The sequence below is a fragment of the Sceloporus occidentalis genome, unplaced genomic scaffold (genome assembly GCF_023333645.1).
Source record: "Sceloporus occidentalis isolate IW3139 unplaced genomic scaffold, rSceOcc1.0.p SCAF_2, whole genome shotgun sequence".
Classification (NCBI taxonomy): Eukaryota; Metazoa; Chordata; class Lepidosauria; order Squamata; family Phrynosomatidae; genus Sceloporus; species Sceloporus occidentalis.
This window is the reverse complement of record NW_028316982.1, coordinates 266,561,361-266,580,585: the sequence shown is the minus strand read 5'-3', so window position 1 is coordinate 266,580,585 and position 19,225 is coordinate 266,561,361. Positions and strand designations below refer to the sequence as shown.

At 40.1% G+C, this 19,225-nt stretch overlaps 1 protein-coding gene across 6 annotated transcripts in view; it reads right to left on the bottom strand.

The window, feature by feature from the left end:
• LOC149320104 (teneurin-4) overlaps window positions 1-19,225 on the bottom strand; it is a 793,050-nt gene that overhangs the window by 420,140 nt on the left and 353,685 nt on the right. For all 6 annotated transcript variants that reach the window (XM_089512941.1, XM_089512942.1, XM_089512944.1 and 3 more), the window contains exon 5: window positions 18,283-18,552. In XM_089512941.1, coding sequence (XP_089369067.1) covers window positions 18,283-18,552 — 270 coding nt within the window. The remainder of the gene's footprint in view (window positions 1-18,282; window positions 18,553-19,225) is intronic.

The window sequence follows — 19,225 nt, the reverse complement described above, 5'->3', positions numbered from 1 at the left end:
AGGGATACCTCCAGATGTTATCATACCTAAATCACTGCCGTAGCCAGGAAGTTGGGTAGCTTCTGACTTAAAAAATTGGCCAGCTGATCGAGGCATCGACCCAGGATGCATCCAGGCGGTAGCATCCCAGCTAGATTGGCAGCAATTTGGGTATGATGACATCAGGGGGTATCCCGTTTCCTGAATTCAAGCTGGAAGAGGTAAGCCGGCATATTTGTTAATGTGATAAGCTCCTAGGAAAGACAGCTATCTGAAACATTGGAGAACTATATCTAGTCAGAGCTGACAGTATAGACTGACCAATCATCTGATTCAGTAGGACATTTTCTAATGTTTCTATGAAAGTTTCCCATCCCTTCTCCCCCTCTGAGGCAATTGCAACTCCCTAAGCATCCATAATAGATTTGGAAGTCCTTCTTGTACAGCAAAATATGGGAAGAAGCATGCCCTCCAACCTATTGGTAGCTGCGGTTGGTGTCACCCGTTGTGGGGGGCACAGGCAAACTGCCTTGTTCCCCCCCACTGGCTGGCCACCTGCATGGACTGCTGCTGAGGGAGGTGGCACTGCAACATACTGAGTGCCCATTCAGGCCTGGCATGACCATTCTCTGAACAGTCGCAGTGGACCCAAGCAGCCACCACTACTGGTGTGTGTGTGTGTGTGTGTGTGTGTGTGTGTGTGTGTGTGTGTGTCACTGCAGCCTCCAGAAGGCCCATTTAAGGTCCGATGGGGCTCCTGGGTGAGGAAGGAAGGGAGATGACACCCAGTAGCCATGCTAGTCCCTCCAGGTATACCACCCACTGGGTGACATCCTCTTCTGGAAAAAGAAAAACTCTGAAGATCAGGGTTTGAATCCCTGCTTGGATACTAAAAGATTTAATTTAGATTTAATTTAGGCAAAAACATTTAAAATAACAGTTGACAGTTTGAGCAACAGAAACCACCCAAAACCATGTATGTCTATAATAGGGTTAAAACAGGGAACGTGATTTAGGGTTAAAACAGGGGACATGATTTAGAAGGGAAACTACTTAACATGTACTGTATATTTACAAATAAATAGTTACTGAAGATTGATAAAGTTTCAGCACACTGTGAGCACTTAGGCTCCATCTGCACTGCAGAAATAATGCAGTTTGATGATGCTTTAACTGCCATGACTCAGTGCTATGGAATTCTAGGTTTTGTAGTTTTGTGAGCTATATTGCCTTCTCTGTCAGAGAGCTCTAGTCTCACAACAAAGTATAAATCCCACGATTCCACAAGATGGAAATATGGAAGTTAAAGTGGTGTCAAGCTGTATTAATTATGCAGTGCAGATACAGCCTTAGAGTCATGAGACTGTGATGTTCAGTGGTTAAACAGTTATCAGCGCTCCCTGCTAAAGAAATTTGTTTTTTTTATATGGATCTTGGTGCTGCTGTAATGTATTTGTGTGATTTTATTTATATCTTTTATCATCATCATCATCATCATCATCATCATCATCATCATCATCATCATCATCATTCCTTCTCCCCTCCCAATTGTTTACAATTTAAAACAAACAGAGCTAAAATATAGAAAAAGTGAGTGAACATTAGAATAGAATTAAACCTTTATTCCACTACCAGTGCTCACGGCAGCCCACATTCTTGAAAAATACATAGATAAAAGGATGGAGATTATAATATAAAAACAGAATTAAGGAAATTATAATATTAAAACAAGACTGAATTAAAGGGGATTAGAAATACAGCAACTACAGCACACACCATTCAAAGTATTTTAAAAAGCATTAAAGAGGTCTCTTCCAACAGGTCTACCTAACTGATCTTAAACTATGGATTTTAAATTGGTATATTTTTAATTTAAGCCTGAATGATTTTAATGTGTAATGGTTAGCTTAATCTTATTTTTTGTGTGTGTTTTCATTGATGCATTTCATTGGTTTTATGCGTTATATATTGTATTTTAGTCTGTGTTGCACCCTGCCTCCAGCCTTGGGGAGAGGAGGGTAAGAAATAATTCATCATCATCATCATCATCATCATCATCATCATCATCATCATCATCATCATCATCCTTCTAAGGCACTAGTTGACTGCAAGAAGCCACCTCCATTAGAAAGTCTTTGTCTACTTTCTCTCAGAGGAAAGGCATTCTGTACATCCTCAGAGAATGCTGATTTCCATGCCAAGGTGTTATTGTTTTTAAAGTCATTCTTCCTCACACTTAGGCTTAAAGTCTCTTAAATTTCAGAATAAAGTGCTAATTTTAATGTATAGTTTTAATTATTATTGTGTTTAATTGATGTTTTAAGGGGGGAGAGGGAATAATTGGGTTACTATGTATGTATCATATGGATTTTTAACTGTAAGCTGCTTCGATTGCCCTTGACAGAGAAGTGGGGTATAAATAAAGCTTTTATTTATTATTGTTACGAATTATTAGAATGGAGGCAAAACAAAAAGTCTCTGGACCAGGTTCACAAGGCAAGAGCAATTGTCCCTCTGAAGCTTAACAACAGCTATTAATTCCAACACCCAAATCTTGTTGTCACAAGCAGAGAAACTGACAAAGTATGTGTCCACTTTGTCACTCCGCAGCACAACCACTTTGTTGTGTTTTGCAGAGGAGGTGACCTGACTCACACCTCCATCTATCAGTTTGTCGGAATAAAACTAAGTTGCCACCTTGTTAGTGATAGAGAAATGGTGTCCAGGCTCTGTTGCTGCAAAGTTTGCAGTCTAGATTTTAAAACAGAGTCAGATATAGATGTTTGAAATACATAACACAGATCTGCAATGAATTCCTCCCCCCTAATATTGTCTCCACGACTCTGTTTTTAATGAATTTTTGATGTGCTGAATTCTGGAAACACAATAAAAAGGTCATACCACACACAGTTCTTTCACAAATTCAATATTTTCTTTTTATCAATTCAGTTGTTACCCAGCTTTGATTAAACGCGGATGCTGATGTTCCTCTGTGATTCCTTTTAGTGCTTTTGGATGGATTTTTGTCCTTTATGGTATCAAATTAAGATGTTTTGAAATTCTATCTCAGAAGACTTTAACCCTTTTCTTACTCTTTGCAGATTATTATAACATAGAAGCGTCAAAGCAAGTTAAAAAAAACACTATGTGATTGAAGAAATCTGAGGACATTTTTTGGATTTCGTAGAATCATAGAATCATAGAGTTGGAAGAGACCACAAAGGCCATCTAGTCCAACCCCCTGCCATGCAAGAATTCACAATCAAAGCATCCCCGACAGATGGCCATTCAGCCTCTGTTTAAAGACCTCCAGAGAAGGAGACTCCACCACACTCTAAGGAAGTGTGTTCCACTGTCGGACAGCCCTTACTGTCAGGAAGTTCTTCCTAATGTTGAGGTGGAATCTCTTTTCCTGTAGCTTGCATCCATTGTTCCGGGTCCTGTTCTCTGGAGCAGCAGAAAACAAGCTTGTTCCCTCCTCAATGTGACACCCCTTCTAATATTTAAACAGTGCTATCATATCACCTCTTAACTGTCTCTCCTTCAGGCTAAACATACCCAGCTCCCTAAGTCCCTCCTCATAATGCATGGTTTCTACATCCTTCACCATTTTGGTTGCCCTCCTTTGGACATGCTCCAGTTTCTCCACATCCTTTTTGAATTATGGTGCCCAGAACTGGACACAGGTGGGGCCTGAACAAGGCAGAATAGAGTGGCACTATTATGTTCCTTGATCTAGACACTATACTTCTATTGATGCAGCCTAAAATCGCATTGGCCTTGTTAGCTGCCGCATTGCACTGTTGACTCATGTTCAACTTGTGCTCTACTTGGACTCCTAGATCCCTTTCACATGTTGTCTCCTTAAGCCAGGTGTCCCCCATCCTATATCTGTGCATTTCATTTTTTCACCCTAAGTGCAATACCTTACATTTCTGTGTTGAATTTCATTTTGTTAGCTTTGGCACAGCTTTCTAGTCTATTCAGGTCATTTTGAATTTTGATCCTGTACTCTGGAGTATTAGCTACTCCTCCTAATTTGGTGTCATCTGCAAATTTGATAAGCATGCCCCCTATTCTTTCATCTAAGTCATTGATAAAGATGTTGAATAGCCCTGGGCCCAGGACAGACCCCTGGTGGACCCCACTGGTCACTTCTCTCCAGGAGCCATTGGGTTTGTCTGGTCAACCAATTAGAAATCCATGTAACAGTTACCTTGTCTAGCCCACATTTCATTAGCTTGTTTGCAAGAATGTCATCGGGAACCCTGTCAAAACCCTTACTGAAATCAAGAAATGTAATATTCACAGCATCCCCTTCATCTACCAAACCGGATAATTTTATCAAGGGAAAAAGAGAGAGAGAGAGAGAGAGAGACAGACAGACAGACAGATCAGATCAGATCAGATCAGATCAGATCAGATCAGATCAGATTAATCTGGCATGACTTGTTTTTCAGAAAACCATATTTTTGGACCCAAGTCTTTGGAGATTAGGGTCCAATTTCCAGCTTGGCCATGGATACTGACTGGGTGATCTTGGGCAAGTCACACACTCTCAGTCCCAGAAAACCTCCATGAAAGGTTCGTCTTAGGGTTGCCATAAGTCAGAAATGACTTGAAGGCACACAACAACAACAACAACAACAACAACAAAAATGCACCCTAAGAAAGGAGGTTGTGTGGCTCTCTAGATGTTGTTGGAATTACATCTCCCTGAATTCTTCACTACTGATGATCGCTTGCTATTTCTATGATGGCTTGGGGCTGATGGGCTCTAATATCCAAAGCCAGCTTTGAGCATCATGGATGTGTTGGAGTTTGAACCCTGATCTCCCCAGTCCAGGGTGACCAGATGTCCTCTTTCTCCAGGACATGCCTTATATTTCAACCTTCATGGAGGAAGAATTTCAAAATTGAGCCATTCTAAGAAGCATGAATTATATTAATGTTTTTAGCTTTTATTTTGTTATGTCCTATATTTTTTCTTGAATGCCCTACATTTTGCATGGCCTTGTCCTCCTTTGTGGTTAAGACAACTGGTCACCCTGCGCCAGTCCAAGAACACCCCTATATTTCCTATAAAAAACCATTGTGCTCCCCACCTCAGGATCTCCAGGGATGGGGTAGGAGAGAGGCTTAACTTGTGATTTACACTTTAAAAACGCAGTCCAGCATACAAATGTTAACTTCACAGTGTTACACATTTAGTTTGGCCCTTAAAAGCTAACATGCATATATATTTTGGAAACAGAACAGAAATGTTTAAGCATTGATCCATTGAAGGATAAAGTTCTAGCTTGAAGTTTTCATCTGCCACCAATTATAATCCTTTGGCAGCAATAAACATATTAGGAATGAGTGTACTGTGTGTTATGTGTGTGTGTTTGATGGGGAGGGGTTGGCTATTGTTTGTAAATCACAAGAGGCATAAAAGATCAAAGGGAATAAAGTTTGTGACAGGTAGGGACCCTTTTAATGCTCAGCCCACTGTACTTGACACCACTTTGTGACAATTTACACTCCACTTTGCTAACTCTTCTGAAGTGGAAAAGATAGCTGCTTAAGCATAATTAAAGATCTAAGGATTTTTGGGTTGGTTACACACATTTTGGACAACCTCAGGATAAAAAGCTGTACAAAGAGGTAGGGATATGGGATGCAAGTATTACTGATGCTGAGACTCCAGTTTATCGGGGAGTTAGACAGTTATGATTACAGCTAAATACAGTCAGCCCTCCACATTTGTGGTTTTGACTTTTGCAGATTTGTTTACTTGTGGATTTGATAAATGCATTCTCTCTAGGAATCTCTAGGTCTTCCAGCACAACTCTGATGTATATTGACCATAGGGTTGTGGTGGAGGACGTAGAGGTTACTAAAGAAAACACTTCTGCAGGCATTGGTAGGTCCTCCACCTGTCTTTGCTTCTTGGTGGGTCTCCAAAATGAGAACACTGGCCTCCCAACATTTCACAGATGAAAACCAGGACATGTGTGGCCATACAACATTGGAGTGCAGTCATGGTGGCAAACATATGTTAAAGAAGAACACACAAGTTAATAGAGGCTGAAGCAGTTTGCTTTTGCCTCACTCTACAGGGAAAGGCAAGATACCTGCTGAGATATCTGAGTGCAAACTACTTTTCCACTTTAAACTCAGGGGCTAAACAGACCGGCTTGAAGCACTGGCGTGGGGGTGGTATGGGGGCATGGTGTTTAGATAACGTATGCCCCCATGCCGGCATCACGTTGCCCACCCAACTACACGGCGGGGGGAGTCACAGTGCTCCTTTGGCATGGCATTCAGATGATGCACGCCGAAAGGAGTGCCAGAAAGTGCCACCATGGCAGCAAGGGTGCCTTTTTGCTGGATGTAAAAGAACCTGCATTTTGCAGTTTCTTTTAGAGCCAGCGAAGTACTGGACTAGGATTGCAGCATGCGGTTGCCGCAACCTCAATCCAGCGCTGAAAGGGGCAACACAAAGCCGCTCCTTTGGGGCAGTCTGTTTTGCCCCTCAGTTTTCAGCAATTGAAGCAAAGGACAAAGGAGGGGGGAGTGGGAAGAGGCGAGAGAAACTGGGACATTTTAAAAGCAGCTGGAAAAGTGGGATGACAGGATTAATCATGACTGTCCCTACCAAATTGGGACACTTGAAGGGTACAGTATTAATTGGTCAAGAACCCAGTATCTGTCACAAAAAATTGGGATCCAAAATACATCTGAATATATACAGTGGGCACTTGTTATCCGCTGGGGTTTGGTTTCAGGGCCCCCTGTGGATACCAAAATCCATGGTTGCTCAAGTCCCGTTACATACAATGGCATCATGAAACTGCACCCCTTATATAAAATGGCAAAATCAAAGTTTGCTTCCTGAATTTTCAAAAAAATGTATTTTCAAGCTGTGGATAGTTGAATCTGTGGATGCAGAATCCGTGGGTATGGAGAGCCGACTATATTGTAATACAAAAATATTCTAATACAGATATATATTCTAATACAAAAATGGGTTGTGTTGCATATAGTACAAAGGTCCCACTTTACTTGGCACCTCTTCTTCTCAGAGTTCTTTGCTGATGCAAATATGAAGGACAGACAAGGCTTTATCCTACAACTTCCAGGGGAATTATGGCACCTGGAAAGGTTTGTGTGCAATCTACTGGCTATCATTAAAACTAAGACACAAATCCCTACAATTTCCAAGATCATAGGCATAGTTTGCATCTGAAAAGGGTGAAGGGAATGGATGTGGACTGTCCACATGGATGAGGTGAAGGCCACTCTGGCTAAACCTCTTTGAAAATCTGGCCTTATTCCTTCTGACTCCAGGGAGAAAAAAAAATATTTCACCTGAATGATGTTCATTGTTGTGGCTTTGGGGGAAAATTAAAATTACAGGCCTGAAACTCAAACCAGCTTTGTCCAAAAGAAAACAACGTCTCTACAAGAGCTGAGAAACCTGGGCCGAATTTAGACCAAAGCTTGCTTTGCCCATATTTGTGGCTTTGGGTGCAAAAGCCAGCCTGGATATCACATGGTTTTAACTAGGGATGGTTTAACCTTGAATTCCGAGCCAAACCTGCCAAACAAGGAAGAAGTTCACAAAGCCTGTAATTGCCAGATCCACAGATGGTAAAAATTGAGCAGGCTCAGCGGAATTTCAAGGGCAAGTCCATTAAAACATACACAAGGGGGGATGGCTCATTTTCCATCATCCTGTATTACATGCAATTATTTATATCACTGTTTATTTTAAGGAAGCCCTAATAAGGACAACCTTGATGAGATACTTATATTGAACAAACTGGAAGTTCTTTAAGACTACCATTAAAAAAATCTAAACAAAGAAGGTAAAGTTACTACTGGTAGGCTCCTTTGTTTTTGATAGAAGTGCCAAAACATGCACTTAACTTTCTCCCAGTTAAACCAATATGCAGCAATACTTACATGCCCTATTGATTTGACTGAGAGAAAGTGAAGGACTTGCTTAACACTGGTTGAATCCTGTTCACAGTGCTGAAACTATCTGAAGTGATGTATCAACTTTAAAAATAGTCAGATGTATATACAGTCACCCCTCCTTTCTTGCGGACTTGACGTCAGCGGTCTCGAATATTCATGGAGGGGTGGCCTCTGTTACTTTCAATGGGGAGCGCCTCATGGCACGTGCCCTGCGGGCACTCACAGGCACGTGCCCCATTCAAGCCTATGGGGCTTGAATATTGGGAAGTCTCTGTTTTCACGGAGGGGGGGTTCGGAACAGATCCCCTGTGAAAATGGAAGGCCAACTGTATTATTTGTATTTATAATCTGCCAATGCATCTCTTGAAGTTAGGTTGGTGGGTACATGTAGCAGGGCTTTCTCTGTAGCAGTGCCTTCACTGTGGCAAGTGGCCCATCTCTTTTAAGCTTTTGCAAGGCAGCCAAAATTGGTAGTTAATCTTTGAAATTGCTGTTTTAACTATTTTAACAATAGATTCTAGTATCGTTTGTACTTCACTGACTCAGCTGGAAGGAGCAGAGTGGAGAAGACTGAATAATGCTCTTCCCAATAGGCCCAGGCACAAGCAAATGGCTGCAGCCTCTTCTAATGTGTGTGTTCTTCTTCATAATAACATTTGGCATAGAACTTTGTGGGTTTTTCAGGCTATGTGTCCATGTTCTACAAGAGCTTATTCCTGACATTTCACCAGCAACTGTGGCTGGCATCTTCAGTGAATGCATTCTCTGAAGATGCCAGCCACAGATGCTGGTGAAACATCAGGAATAAACTTTTCTTGAACATGCTCGCATAGCCCGAAAAACCCACAAAAAATCTATGGATGCCAGCCATGAAAGCCTTCGACTTCACAACTTTTGGCATCTTGACCACACTCTGATGTTGCTTGATCACTTGTGTCCTAGTTTTCTTCTATGACATTTGGAGGATATGTGAGATCTCACTGCATGGGGGCCATAAATTAGAAAAACCCTTTAAAAATGATATAGGGGCACAGAATAGTCTATTGGGGCCTTGCTACTTGAAGGAGTTGTTGTTTTTGTTTTTATCTGCCCTCAAACTGACCTCAACCCATGGTGACCCTTAGGATGAGTCATTTCCAAGCCCCACTATATTCCAATGTATAGGTCTTGCAGATTCAGGCTCATGACCTCCCTGGTTGAGTCTCTCCATCTGGTATGTGGTCTTCCACTCTTTCTTCTGCCTTCTAGCTTTCCTAGCATTATTGTCTTCTCCAATGAGTCATGCCTTCTCATGATAAACCCAAAGTATGGCAGTCTCAATTTGATCATCTTGGCTTCCAGGGAGAATTCAGGCTTGATCTGTTCAAGGACCCATCTGGTTGTCTTTTTGGCCACCCATGATATTCTCAGCACTCTTGTCTAGCACTATGTCTCATATGACTTTATTTTCTTTTTATCTGATTTTTAAACTGTCCAGCTGTCACATTCATACTTGGTGATGGTGGATACAATGAATTGGATAATTGTAACTTTAGTGCTCTGTTACATACCTGTACTCTTTCGGATCTTGTCTAGTTCTTTCATTGCTGCCCTTCTCAATCCTAGTCTTCTTTTTTCAGTTTCCATTGTGATCAATGTTTGATCCAAGACATGGGAAATATTTAACTATTTCGATTTCCTCTTGAAAGAGTTCCTCTCTATATATTCTTGGTTGATAACTGAGGTCTGCAGGAGGGACTCTCCTTTTGTCCCATCAATAGGGGCAATACAATGGGGCAGGAGATAGGAGACAACTTTGTTGGCTGTGTCTCTCCACTTGTAGAATATCCCCCTCATGGAGGCCTGACTGGTGCCAACACTGATTTCTTTTCCTTGCCAGGTCAAGACATGAGTGGCTTTTTCTTAAAGCCTTTGGTTTTAACTCTTCTATCCTTTTAAAGATCTTTTAACTTGTTGGAAACTTGCTTTCATCTTGTTTAAATTGTTTATTGATTTTAATTTGGGATGGTTCAAATTGTTTTATATTGTTTTATCTGTTTGCTGCTCTGAGAGCTCATGATAACAAGGAAGGGCAATGATATTTAAATAAATAAATATTGGGAGGAGGCTATCCTGTCTTCTAATATCCTGGTGACAGACTATTTAGGGCAGACTAAAAGGTTAAAGTCAGCACTTAGAAAATAAATTTTAAAAGATGAGATGGAGGCAGAGCTGTGGCTCACCCAAGGTCGCAACGGAAACATGTTGCAAATATAAAGATTGCCCTTAGGACTCCAAAAAAGATCTTAGCCATAAAACCATCCTTCCTCCTGCTTGTCACATAACGCCTCTGCCTACCCTTTTATTGCTTCTCAGGTAATGTTTATTGCTTGGAAAGTAACTAATCATTGGTTGATAGGAGCTTGGATGCAATTAAAAGGATACCTTTCCCTTCTTAAAATGCAAAACATTCCCAAGCTTCATAATCATCTAGGTTTTTATAACTCAGCTTTATTACTTTGCAAATATACAACAGCCATAAAAAGGGGTAATTGTCTCTTTACAATAATGCTGCCTTCTAATGTTCGCCAACAATGCTGGATGATCAACCACATCACACAGGTATTAGTGTGGTTACACTGGTTTGATTCCAACATGCCAAGAAAACCCCATGACAGGTTCACCTTAGGGTTGCCATATGTTGGAAACTACTTAAAGATGCACAACAACCAACTATTTCAAAGCTGTATGAAACAGGAGGATGGTGGATCATCTTGATTTACATGAGGAGGAACAAGACACCCGGGTTGGCTGGTTTGGTTTAAACCTAAAACCAAATCACCTTAATAAAAAAAAAAAACCCTCCTATTTTTAAATTGATTATTCATATATACATACGTGTGTGTGTGTGTGTGTGTGTGTGTGGCTATTATTACTATTTTCCAACCCTCTTTCTGCAACAGCAATGACTGAATTTAAATATTTTAACTTTTAACAGTTTATTGAGACTTGTTCATTATTAGATTATTATTCAGTGTCAGTTGCTTCTTTTTAATCACTTTATATTGTAGCACAAGAAATGCCATTCAGAAACAAATCCTCCCATTAGCATAAATTCAACCAAAACAACTTTTTTTTAAAAAAAAACCAGCATTTTTAAAAAGAACAATTATCATTTTAGGTAGTGGCCGTAATATCCGAAGTGCACTTTGCTACTTAATTTTCTGATTTATGTCTATAGTGGTGTAGTCCCAAACTCCTATATATAGGGATCTAACTTGCCAATAACATTCCCAAAGTTTTATTGAAAGATGTAAATTATATCAAAGCCTTTTAACACTGGATTGTTAATGTTGGAAAGTATTAAAACAAGGCTGATTTCTAATACATAAAATAATGTTTCACGGTATTACTATAATATGCAGAATTCAAACAAATCCCCCCAAACAAATCAGGTAGGCTGCATGACTCTGACCTTTAAAAGTGACATATTATTTTATCAATATGCCTCCTTTCTCCTAGAGTAGGACTGACTCTGATGTTTAGATTTGGTTCTCAAAAGGGAGGACCAAATAATTTTAGCAATTTTCTTCCTGCTGAAAGAGTCTTGCAGACTATCAGCAATCTGAGACGTATTTAGTCCAAAATTCATGGGTGTTTTTCCGCACAGAAAGCAGCATATTCTGCACAAATATATTATTTTCTATGCAGAAAATGCTGTTTCTTGTTTATATTGTTTTCATTGTATCCTGAGATATCACGAAAGAGGGCAAGACAGAAATATTTTTATAAACAAATAGCACTGCAGTATGGAAAAGGCAGCAGCAGATCCTGTCTTTCCTTTGGATTTTGTATACAGCCTCTGATTGCTGTAGGTGATTTAGAAAGATAACAATTTAACAACAACAATGTCTATGGCACATGAGTCCAAGTGTGCCCCATCAGAAGGGAACATTTGCTGTTGCATCAGTTCTGTGAGGTAGTCTGCAAGTCTCCTTCAATTTCCCAGAGAAATTGGATTCCTATAGGAAGGCTGCCTTGACATATTAATATGCACTCAGAGCAAATGTCGTCTAAATTAGCTCCAGCCCAACTTCCTCTGATTTGCCACAGAGATAAGTGTGAAAGTTACATCAAAGGTCAATGACAGTCCATGCTATCATTGGCCAGCTCCCAGCTTTGGAGCCCTTGATATTGAACATGTCTAAGAAATCACCTCCGAACAAGGTAGGGCTAATCAATAACCTACTGCTCCTTTTGGATCATATTGATAAGGCAAGCTTTAAAGAATGCAGAACTGTGAGGAAGCAACCGCTGAGCTGGCCGTGTTGTTGAAGTATATATTTCTTATTTCAAATAATGTCAGCACCCTCTATTGCTTATCCTGGCTTAACACTACCTCCCTAAAAACCACAGTTCAGTATTTACCTGCTAGAAAGAGACAGCTCATGCACCTGCTTTTTTGTTTTTGTTTGGTTGGCTGGGGTGTCTACTCTCCCCATTATTCCTTCCTTTAGTAAAACCTGGATAATGAATCCCATGGCTAGGATATTTTACCCCACTTGACATGCTTTAGGATCAAAAGTTCAACATCCATTGTGGAGTCAAGTCCTACCACAACGTGGAAAAGCTCTCACACTTGCCTTGGCTGCCTTATAATCACACTATCTTTCTGGATCAGTGGGTGTCAAGTGTACAATGGAGCATGCATGGTATCACAGAAGCAATTCAGCTATGACATAAGGTCGCCAAATGGTCTTCACTAGAGATCTATGCTAGCATTTTCTGTTACTTCACTGTTTGCGCTTAGGATTCCAGATGCTCCATTACTAATACATCACTGTCACTTTTTCACAGAGCCAAAACAAGAATTCGCTGAAATTCACCAGCCTATTTCAGTCAGGCTGGGGGTACTCAATGTCAGAAGAAGATCCATTTTAAATTATAAAGTTCCATAAAAGATCCAGTTTTCTTTTAAAAGAAGGAAAGATTTGATTTGATGAGTCTACACAGTATCCATGCCCAGCAATGTAAGAGCTTCCAGGCTATTCCTCTGTTTCAAAAAGTACATTGTGGTAAGATGACAGAATGGGAGCCATCATGTTCCAGGCTGTCTATCCCCCAGTAGAAAAACACCTCTTTATTCAGGTGGGCTTTGAACAATTGACTGCTTGGTGAAAACGGGGACTTTTAACAAGTGAGGAGCTATACTTTCTGGTGATTTTGTTTCCATTGCTTTTAACTGAATTCTGTTTTAATAATACTATTTAATTTCATTTTAATACTGTGGCTTTCTATGTTTTTAATCTCTATGTTTTTCAAATAATCTTTTAGATGTTGCCTTGAACATCAGTTTTGGCAGGAAGATAGGACCAAAATCAAATAAATAAACAAATCAATGTGAAAAAGTCAGATTATTGAAAGTTAAGGACAAGACAGGATAACTAGCAGATGTAGCTAACCTTTTTGCACATGAAAGAGCCTTATCTATGTAGGAAACAGCAGTTAGCGCTCAGAAAATATTATATAGTGTATGCTATTATCTGCACAGAAAATGCTATTTTTAGTGTTAAAAATTGCAAATTTTGTTAAGACTGAGCCCTCAATTTAGCTGTTTTTTTTTTTGCACAAAAATCCTCTATACAAATTTTCACAGAGTAAGTCCTGAATTGTGGATAGTCTTCAAAAATGGTGTGGGTGTTTTTTTTACAGTGGGAATAAAATTGCTACAATGATTCCTCCCTTCCTTCAGGAAAGGAATTAGTGAACAACTACATCCCTAGAACTTGTGTGAGACATAGTAAAAGAGTGCTGAGTACAAACCCATACAATTTCTTGTGGTTTTCATTCAAGTCCTTAGCTGAAAAGTCTTTAAGAACTAAAAGCCAAAGACTTGGACGGAGCAGAGTGGTTGTGTGGGTTTCAGACCTTACAATAAAAATCTACACCAACCTTGTCTTTATATAGAAGCAGAGTGGTCTCAGTTGTGGTTTGTACAGAAATGCGATTCCATCCAGTGTGTGCATATACACATATAAGTATGTGTGAACATATGTGCCCAGCCTATGAAACAAGAGATGCTTGAAACCAGATGGCTCAGGGTATAAAATCATGCTCAGGTTTATGTCTGAGAGCAGACTAACAGATGTACAACATTATCCTGCCCTTTTAAGAAGATGTACGGTTTGGTGTCAGTTTGCTTTTGAAGGCTAATGAACTATCTTTCAGAGGAACCATATGTCTGAGTACAGACTGGCCCAAATCATAATTGTTATTATACTCATCTCCAGCCTTTGTCTTCAGAGATCTTCATTGTGCCGAGGCGACATTTACGGAAGAATAAAAAGGAGAGGGAGCCAGCCTCCAAACTGTGATCAATGGGTGAAAGAACATCTTCTGTCTAGGATCGAATGCATAGTTGTGCCACTTGATGGCAGATTTCTTCATGAGTGTTTTTTTTTTAATCCTGACATGTGGATAAAGGCCCTTGGCATCTCTCATGCTCCACTGAACCCGGTATTTTAATGTTCATTTAATACTGAAATGCTGGAGGGGTGGGCGGGCTGACTCCTCACTTAGATGAAACTATCAGTAATTTTCCTTATGCTGGAAAGTAAGGCTTTTGTTGTCATTTCTGGCAGTGGCTACTCTGCAGGCTATATCTTTACTAGGCACCTGGGAGGTGATGGCAGAGAGTAACCTGGTTTGCTATTACAAATAGCTGTCCATTTATTTATTTTTTCCTTAACATAGAACACAGTTGGAAGGGAATGGCTATTTATGTCATTCACCACTCAGATCACCAAAGCAATCTAGGAATGTCTTCCAAATAGTGCTGGGAAGAATATTCAAAAACAGACAAAAGCTGTAAAAAAACAAATCAACCCTTCTCCCCTCAAAAAATCCCTAAAACAATTCCTGAGTGTCAGAAAACCCTGAAGTGAAAGAATTGATGATGGGTGAGAATCTGTCATTCAGGACCCATTCTGTGTGAAACAGGAACATGATTTTTAGTGTGTGCAGAAAAATTCCTGCATAGAAAATGCTGGTGCATCCACCAACATGACTATTTACTGGCTGGTTGAAAGGAGAGAGGGGCATGACAGAGAAGAATCCCACTCTGTTTTGAAGCTAGATGCACAGTATCTTCTAGGACCTCCCAGGGTCCTTCAAGAGATCCTGGAGAATGATATCATTGCTATGCATCAGGCTACAGGAACAGAGCCGGACACTTACCTGGTGCTACCCCACTCTTTCAACTAGTAGACTTTACGATAAACCCTCCCAGATGAGGATGAGCTAAACAGTAAAACAACCGGAGTCCTCTCCCATACTCCATCTGGCACCCCTACTTGGTATGGGTTACTGATTTGAGCATTGGACTAGGGCTTTCGTAGAGCAGGATTTGAATCGTCACTAAACCATGGAACCCTACTGAGTGATCTTAACAAGTCATCTTAATGGCAAAGTCCCCTGAAAAAATCTTCCCAAGAAAAATCCATGATAAAGTTGCTTGAGGATTGCCATAAGTTGGAAATTACTTGAAGGCACACAACAAAAACAGCTCTACCAGCTTGTGGAATTTCTGTAGAAATCTAAGAAGACCATGTGAGGAAAAACAACAACAACAACCCTAGACTACAAGGCCCTTTGGTCTGATCCAGAATGGCTCTTGTGTTCTTACAACACTGAAAATGCATGCATTTTTAACTGAGTCAGTTCATCCATTTAATCACTGATCAATATCTGAGTAAGCAAGCCATGGATATGTGTCTACAAACCACCCCTGAGGGGGAAAGACCACTGGGAAGAACCAAGACTGTTTTAAAGCTAAGGACACAAGAATCAGTTTTTTTTCTTTTAAAATGAACAAACAAGTAGAAACTTCAACAGAACCAAGCCATAAAATTATCCCGAAGTCTATGGATGTGGAGAGAATCAGAATTCAATACTGATTATTTATTTTGCATAATTAATGAAGAAACGTAAGGAAAATGCTGATGCCAGCATGTGGTGGGAGAAAAATGGGATTTAATGGTCCCATAAACTCTACTATTGATGGCAGCTTTATACAGCTCCATACTGACTAGAGCTAAAGGCTGTAAGTTCTATCAATATAGTTAGCAATTAATATTGACTGATAAACATATCCGGTAACTTCACTCGCTCCACTGTATTCCTCTGCATTTACTCATAGCAAAATTCATGTCTGCTCACACTTTTCCCTGATAGAAAAATCCTCAAAGTCACTTTGGTAGAGGTCTTTGGAATCTGTAGTAATGTTGCTTCACTGCAAGAAAGCTCCTCTTCCCTATTTATTTTCTGAGTGGTCTCTGTCTTGCTTAGGGAAGAGAAGGATATTTAAAAAATATCTCCTAAATAAATAAATAAATAAATAAATATTCTCTTAAGATGCCAGCCACAGATGCTGGTTAAATGTCAGGAATAAACCCTTCCAGAACTTAAGGATTAAGAACTGTTTAATTTTTTTTGGGGGGGGGGGGTATTTTGTATATATGGTGTATTCTTTTAACATTGTAAGCTGCTTTGATGGTTTTCACAAAAATTGGGGTATAATTAAAAGTTTTATTTATTTATTATTTAGAACATGGCCATATAGCCTGAAAACCCCACAAAAACTAAGGATGCCAGCTGTGAAAGCCTTCGACTTCACAAATAAATAAAGGTTTCTTGAGTGTTGGGAAATCCTCATGAGGAAAATCACAGTCATGCAAGAATTTTCACAGTTTAGCACTTATCCTGCCTGAAAAATAGACACAATTTTGGCCAGAAAATTGCATTTTCTGAGCAGAAAAATGGCCTTTCTCTGCAGAAAACAAGTTTCCTGCACATAAAAGGCTGTTTTCTGTGCAGGAAACTACTTTTCTATACATAAAGGTTTTCTCTTTAGTAAATTCAGTTTTCTGCAGAAAAACACCATGTGCATTTACTGAGCTGAAAATAGTCTTTGAAAATGGTAGTTTTCCATGACTTTCTGGCAGTGATAACATTATTCCATCTTGCTTGCAAGAATAAAATTTATGGATTTATGACAATCCTATTTTCACTTGCCCCATGTCACTTGCAGAGGTATATGATATTTGAATTCCTTTTCATGGAGAAGTGGGAGTCAACATGATGAATGCAACCAGAAGCCAACACACACAAAAAATAGGGGTTGTATTTTATAACAAGGGACGCTTGCCAGCCCTATAAGGAACAAGTTTTCTTGACCTCCAATAAGGGACATCCCTTACAATAAGGGACACTTGCTAGCCCTATAAGGCTTTCTGGCCTTCATATAGGGGATATCCCTTGTAATAATGGTAATAATAGCCCCAAAGGAGCTTAATGGACCCCATTTACTAAAACTACAACAGAAAACATGAGATGGATGTATAAAAAAATAAATCTTTGTATACAAATCCAAAATTTAAAAAAATACATGAAAAATAATCCTTATGTCACACAATTAAAGTGTAGGAAGCCGCAGAAGGGGACATCACTCCCGTTATTCTATGCGACTCCGATAGACAACACCTTAGTCCCTCAGTGGTCAACTTAATACATCTATATTAAGAAACTGGCAATTCAGCAATTCAATGAAAGGTGTAAAGTCAACACATCACTTATGGCTGCTAATATTACTTAGGCCTGCTCTTCATCCCCCCCAGCCCCCTCTTAGACACACTGGGGTCAAACCACAGTTGTGTATTACGGTTCACTTTAATTTCCTTAAACAACTACCAGCTCCAAAACTATAGCCATCGCAGAGTCTACAACTGCAAGATCTTTGAACAACCAGAAAGACAAAAGCCAAGGAGAGAAAAATATTTTAAAGAGGGAGGGGGGACTTTCAAGGTTTCATAAAGGATGGATATATATATTCCTGTCACCCTCTACAGAGAAACCAGGGCTAATTGCACAAATTGTGGTAGTCAATCAGAGTGGCTTTAGGAATTATCTGAGAGAATATCAGTTCAGGAGATAAAAGAAAGCCAAGAAGGAGAAAGGAAGGAAGGAAGGATGGGAGGAAGGAAGGGAATTGGGGGGAGAACGAGCTCTGAAGAGGTCTTGTGAGGAACACATAGGCAACTTCAAAGTTTTCATTTTTTCTTGGTGAATAGATCATAAATATCTTTAGCAGTTTGTTACTGACTATTCTGAACAAGGGCAGATGCCACTCCACTAAAAATACCATCCCTCCATTCTATTCTTCCATCTCTTTATGCTCAGACCAAAATATCCAAGGAAATTACCAACAGAGCAGAACTGGTGGACAACAACAAAAAGAATAAGAAAGGGATGGAAGCATCCTAAGAAACAGTAGTGGAAGAACTGGGTGGCACGCTCTCTTACCAGTTTCGGTGTTATCATGTTCCGTATCCGTGAGGGTAAGGTTGGAGTTGGCTCGACTGGACAAGCAGGAACTGCGGCCAGACTTGGTGTTGCGTCCCCAGAGCCGGACTGGGTGCTCCGGTGACAGGACTGCATCCGCTTCAGTATCGGCATCAGATCCAGCACTGATGGAATAGCCACAGTGGGGCAGCCCTATATCGGTCCGGTATAAAGTCCCATGGGGTGGAGAGACATCTTCCAGGCCCAGCTCTCTCAAAGAAAAGTTTGGTCCTGAAGTAGAGAAGGTTTTAGGGGGGAAAGGGTGGGAAGAAGAAGAATACAAAGCATTGGAGAATGCTCAAAGAATAATTGAGACACTTTCAGAGTTATCAGTTACTGTTGTTATTGGTGGTGGCATTACAGCTGGTCCTCCATATCCGTGGATTGTTTATCCACGGATTCAACCATCTATGGCTTGAAAATAATTTACAAAAAATATATTCCAAAAAGCAAACCTTGATTTTGCCATTTTATATAACAGACACCATTCCAGTACACACCAATGTATTTAATGGGACAAGAGTATTCACAGAGTGTCCTGAAGCCAAAACCCAGCAGATACCACGGGCCCTTTATTATTATTTTTATTATTATTATTAGGATGAGTATCATTGTTACTTTACAGCTTCCTTTCCTACAGTGCTGGGACTGAAGCCAGTTCACAAAAGTTAAAACAAATACAAATTAAAATACATACAAAGGCATCAATGGAAGCACAAACAACTAGCTGAGATCCTGTTTCATCACCATCAACACCATCATAACCATAATCACCACCACCACCACCACTAGGATGATGGCACTCCATCATCATAGTTATGACTGACAATACTCCTCCACCCCAAATGGGTCTTTGCAGCCTGTCAGCACCCCAATTGAAACATTTCTGAAACACTGGTGACTG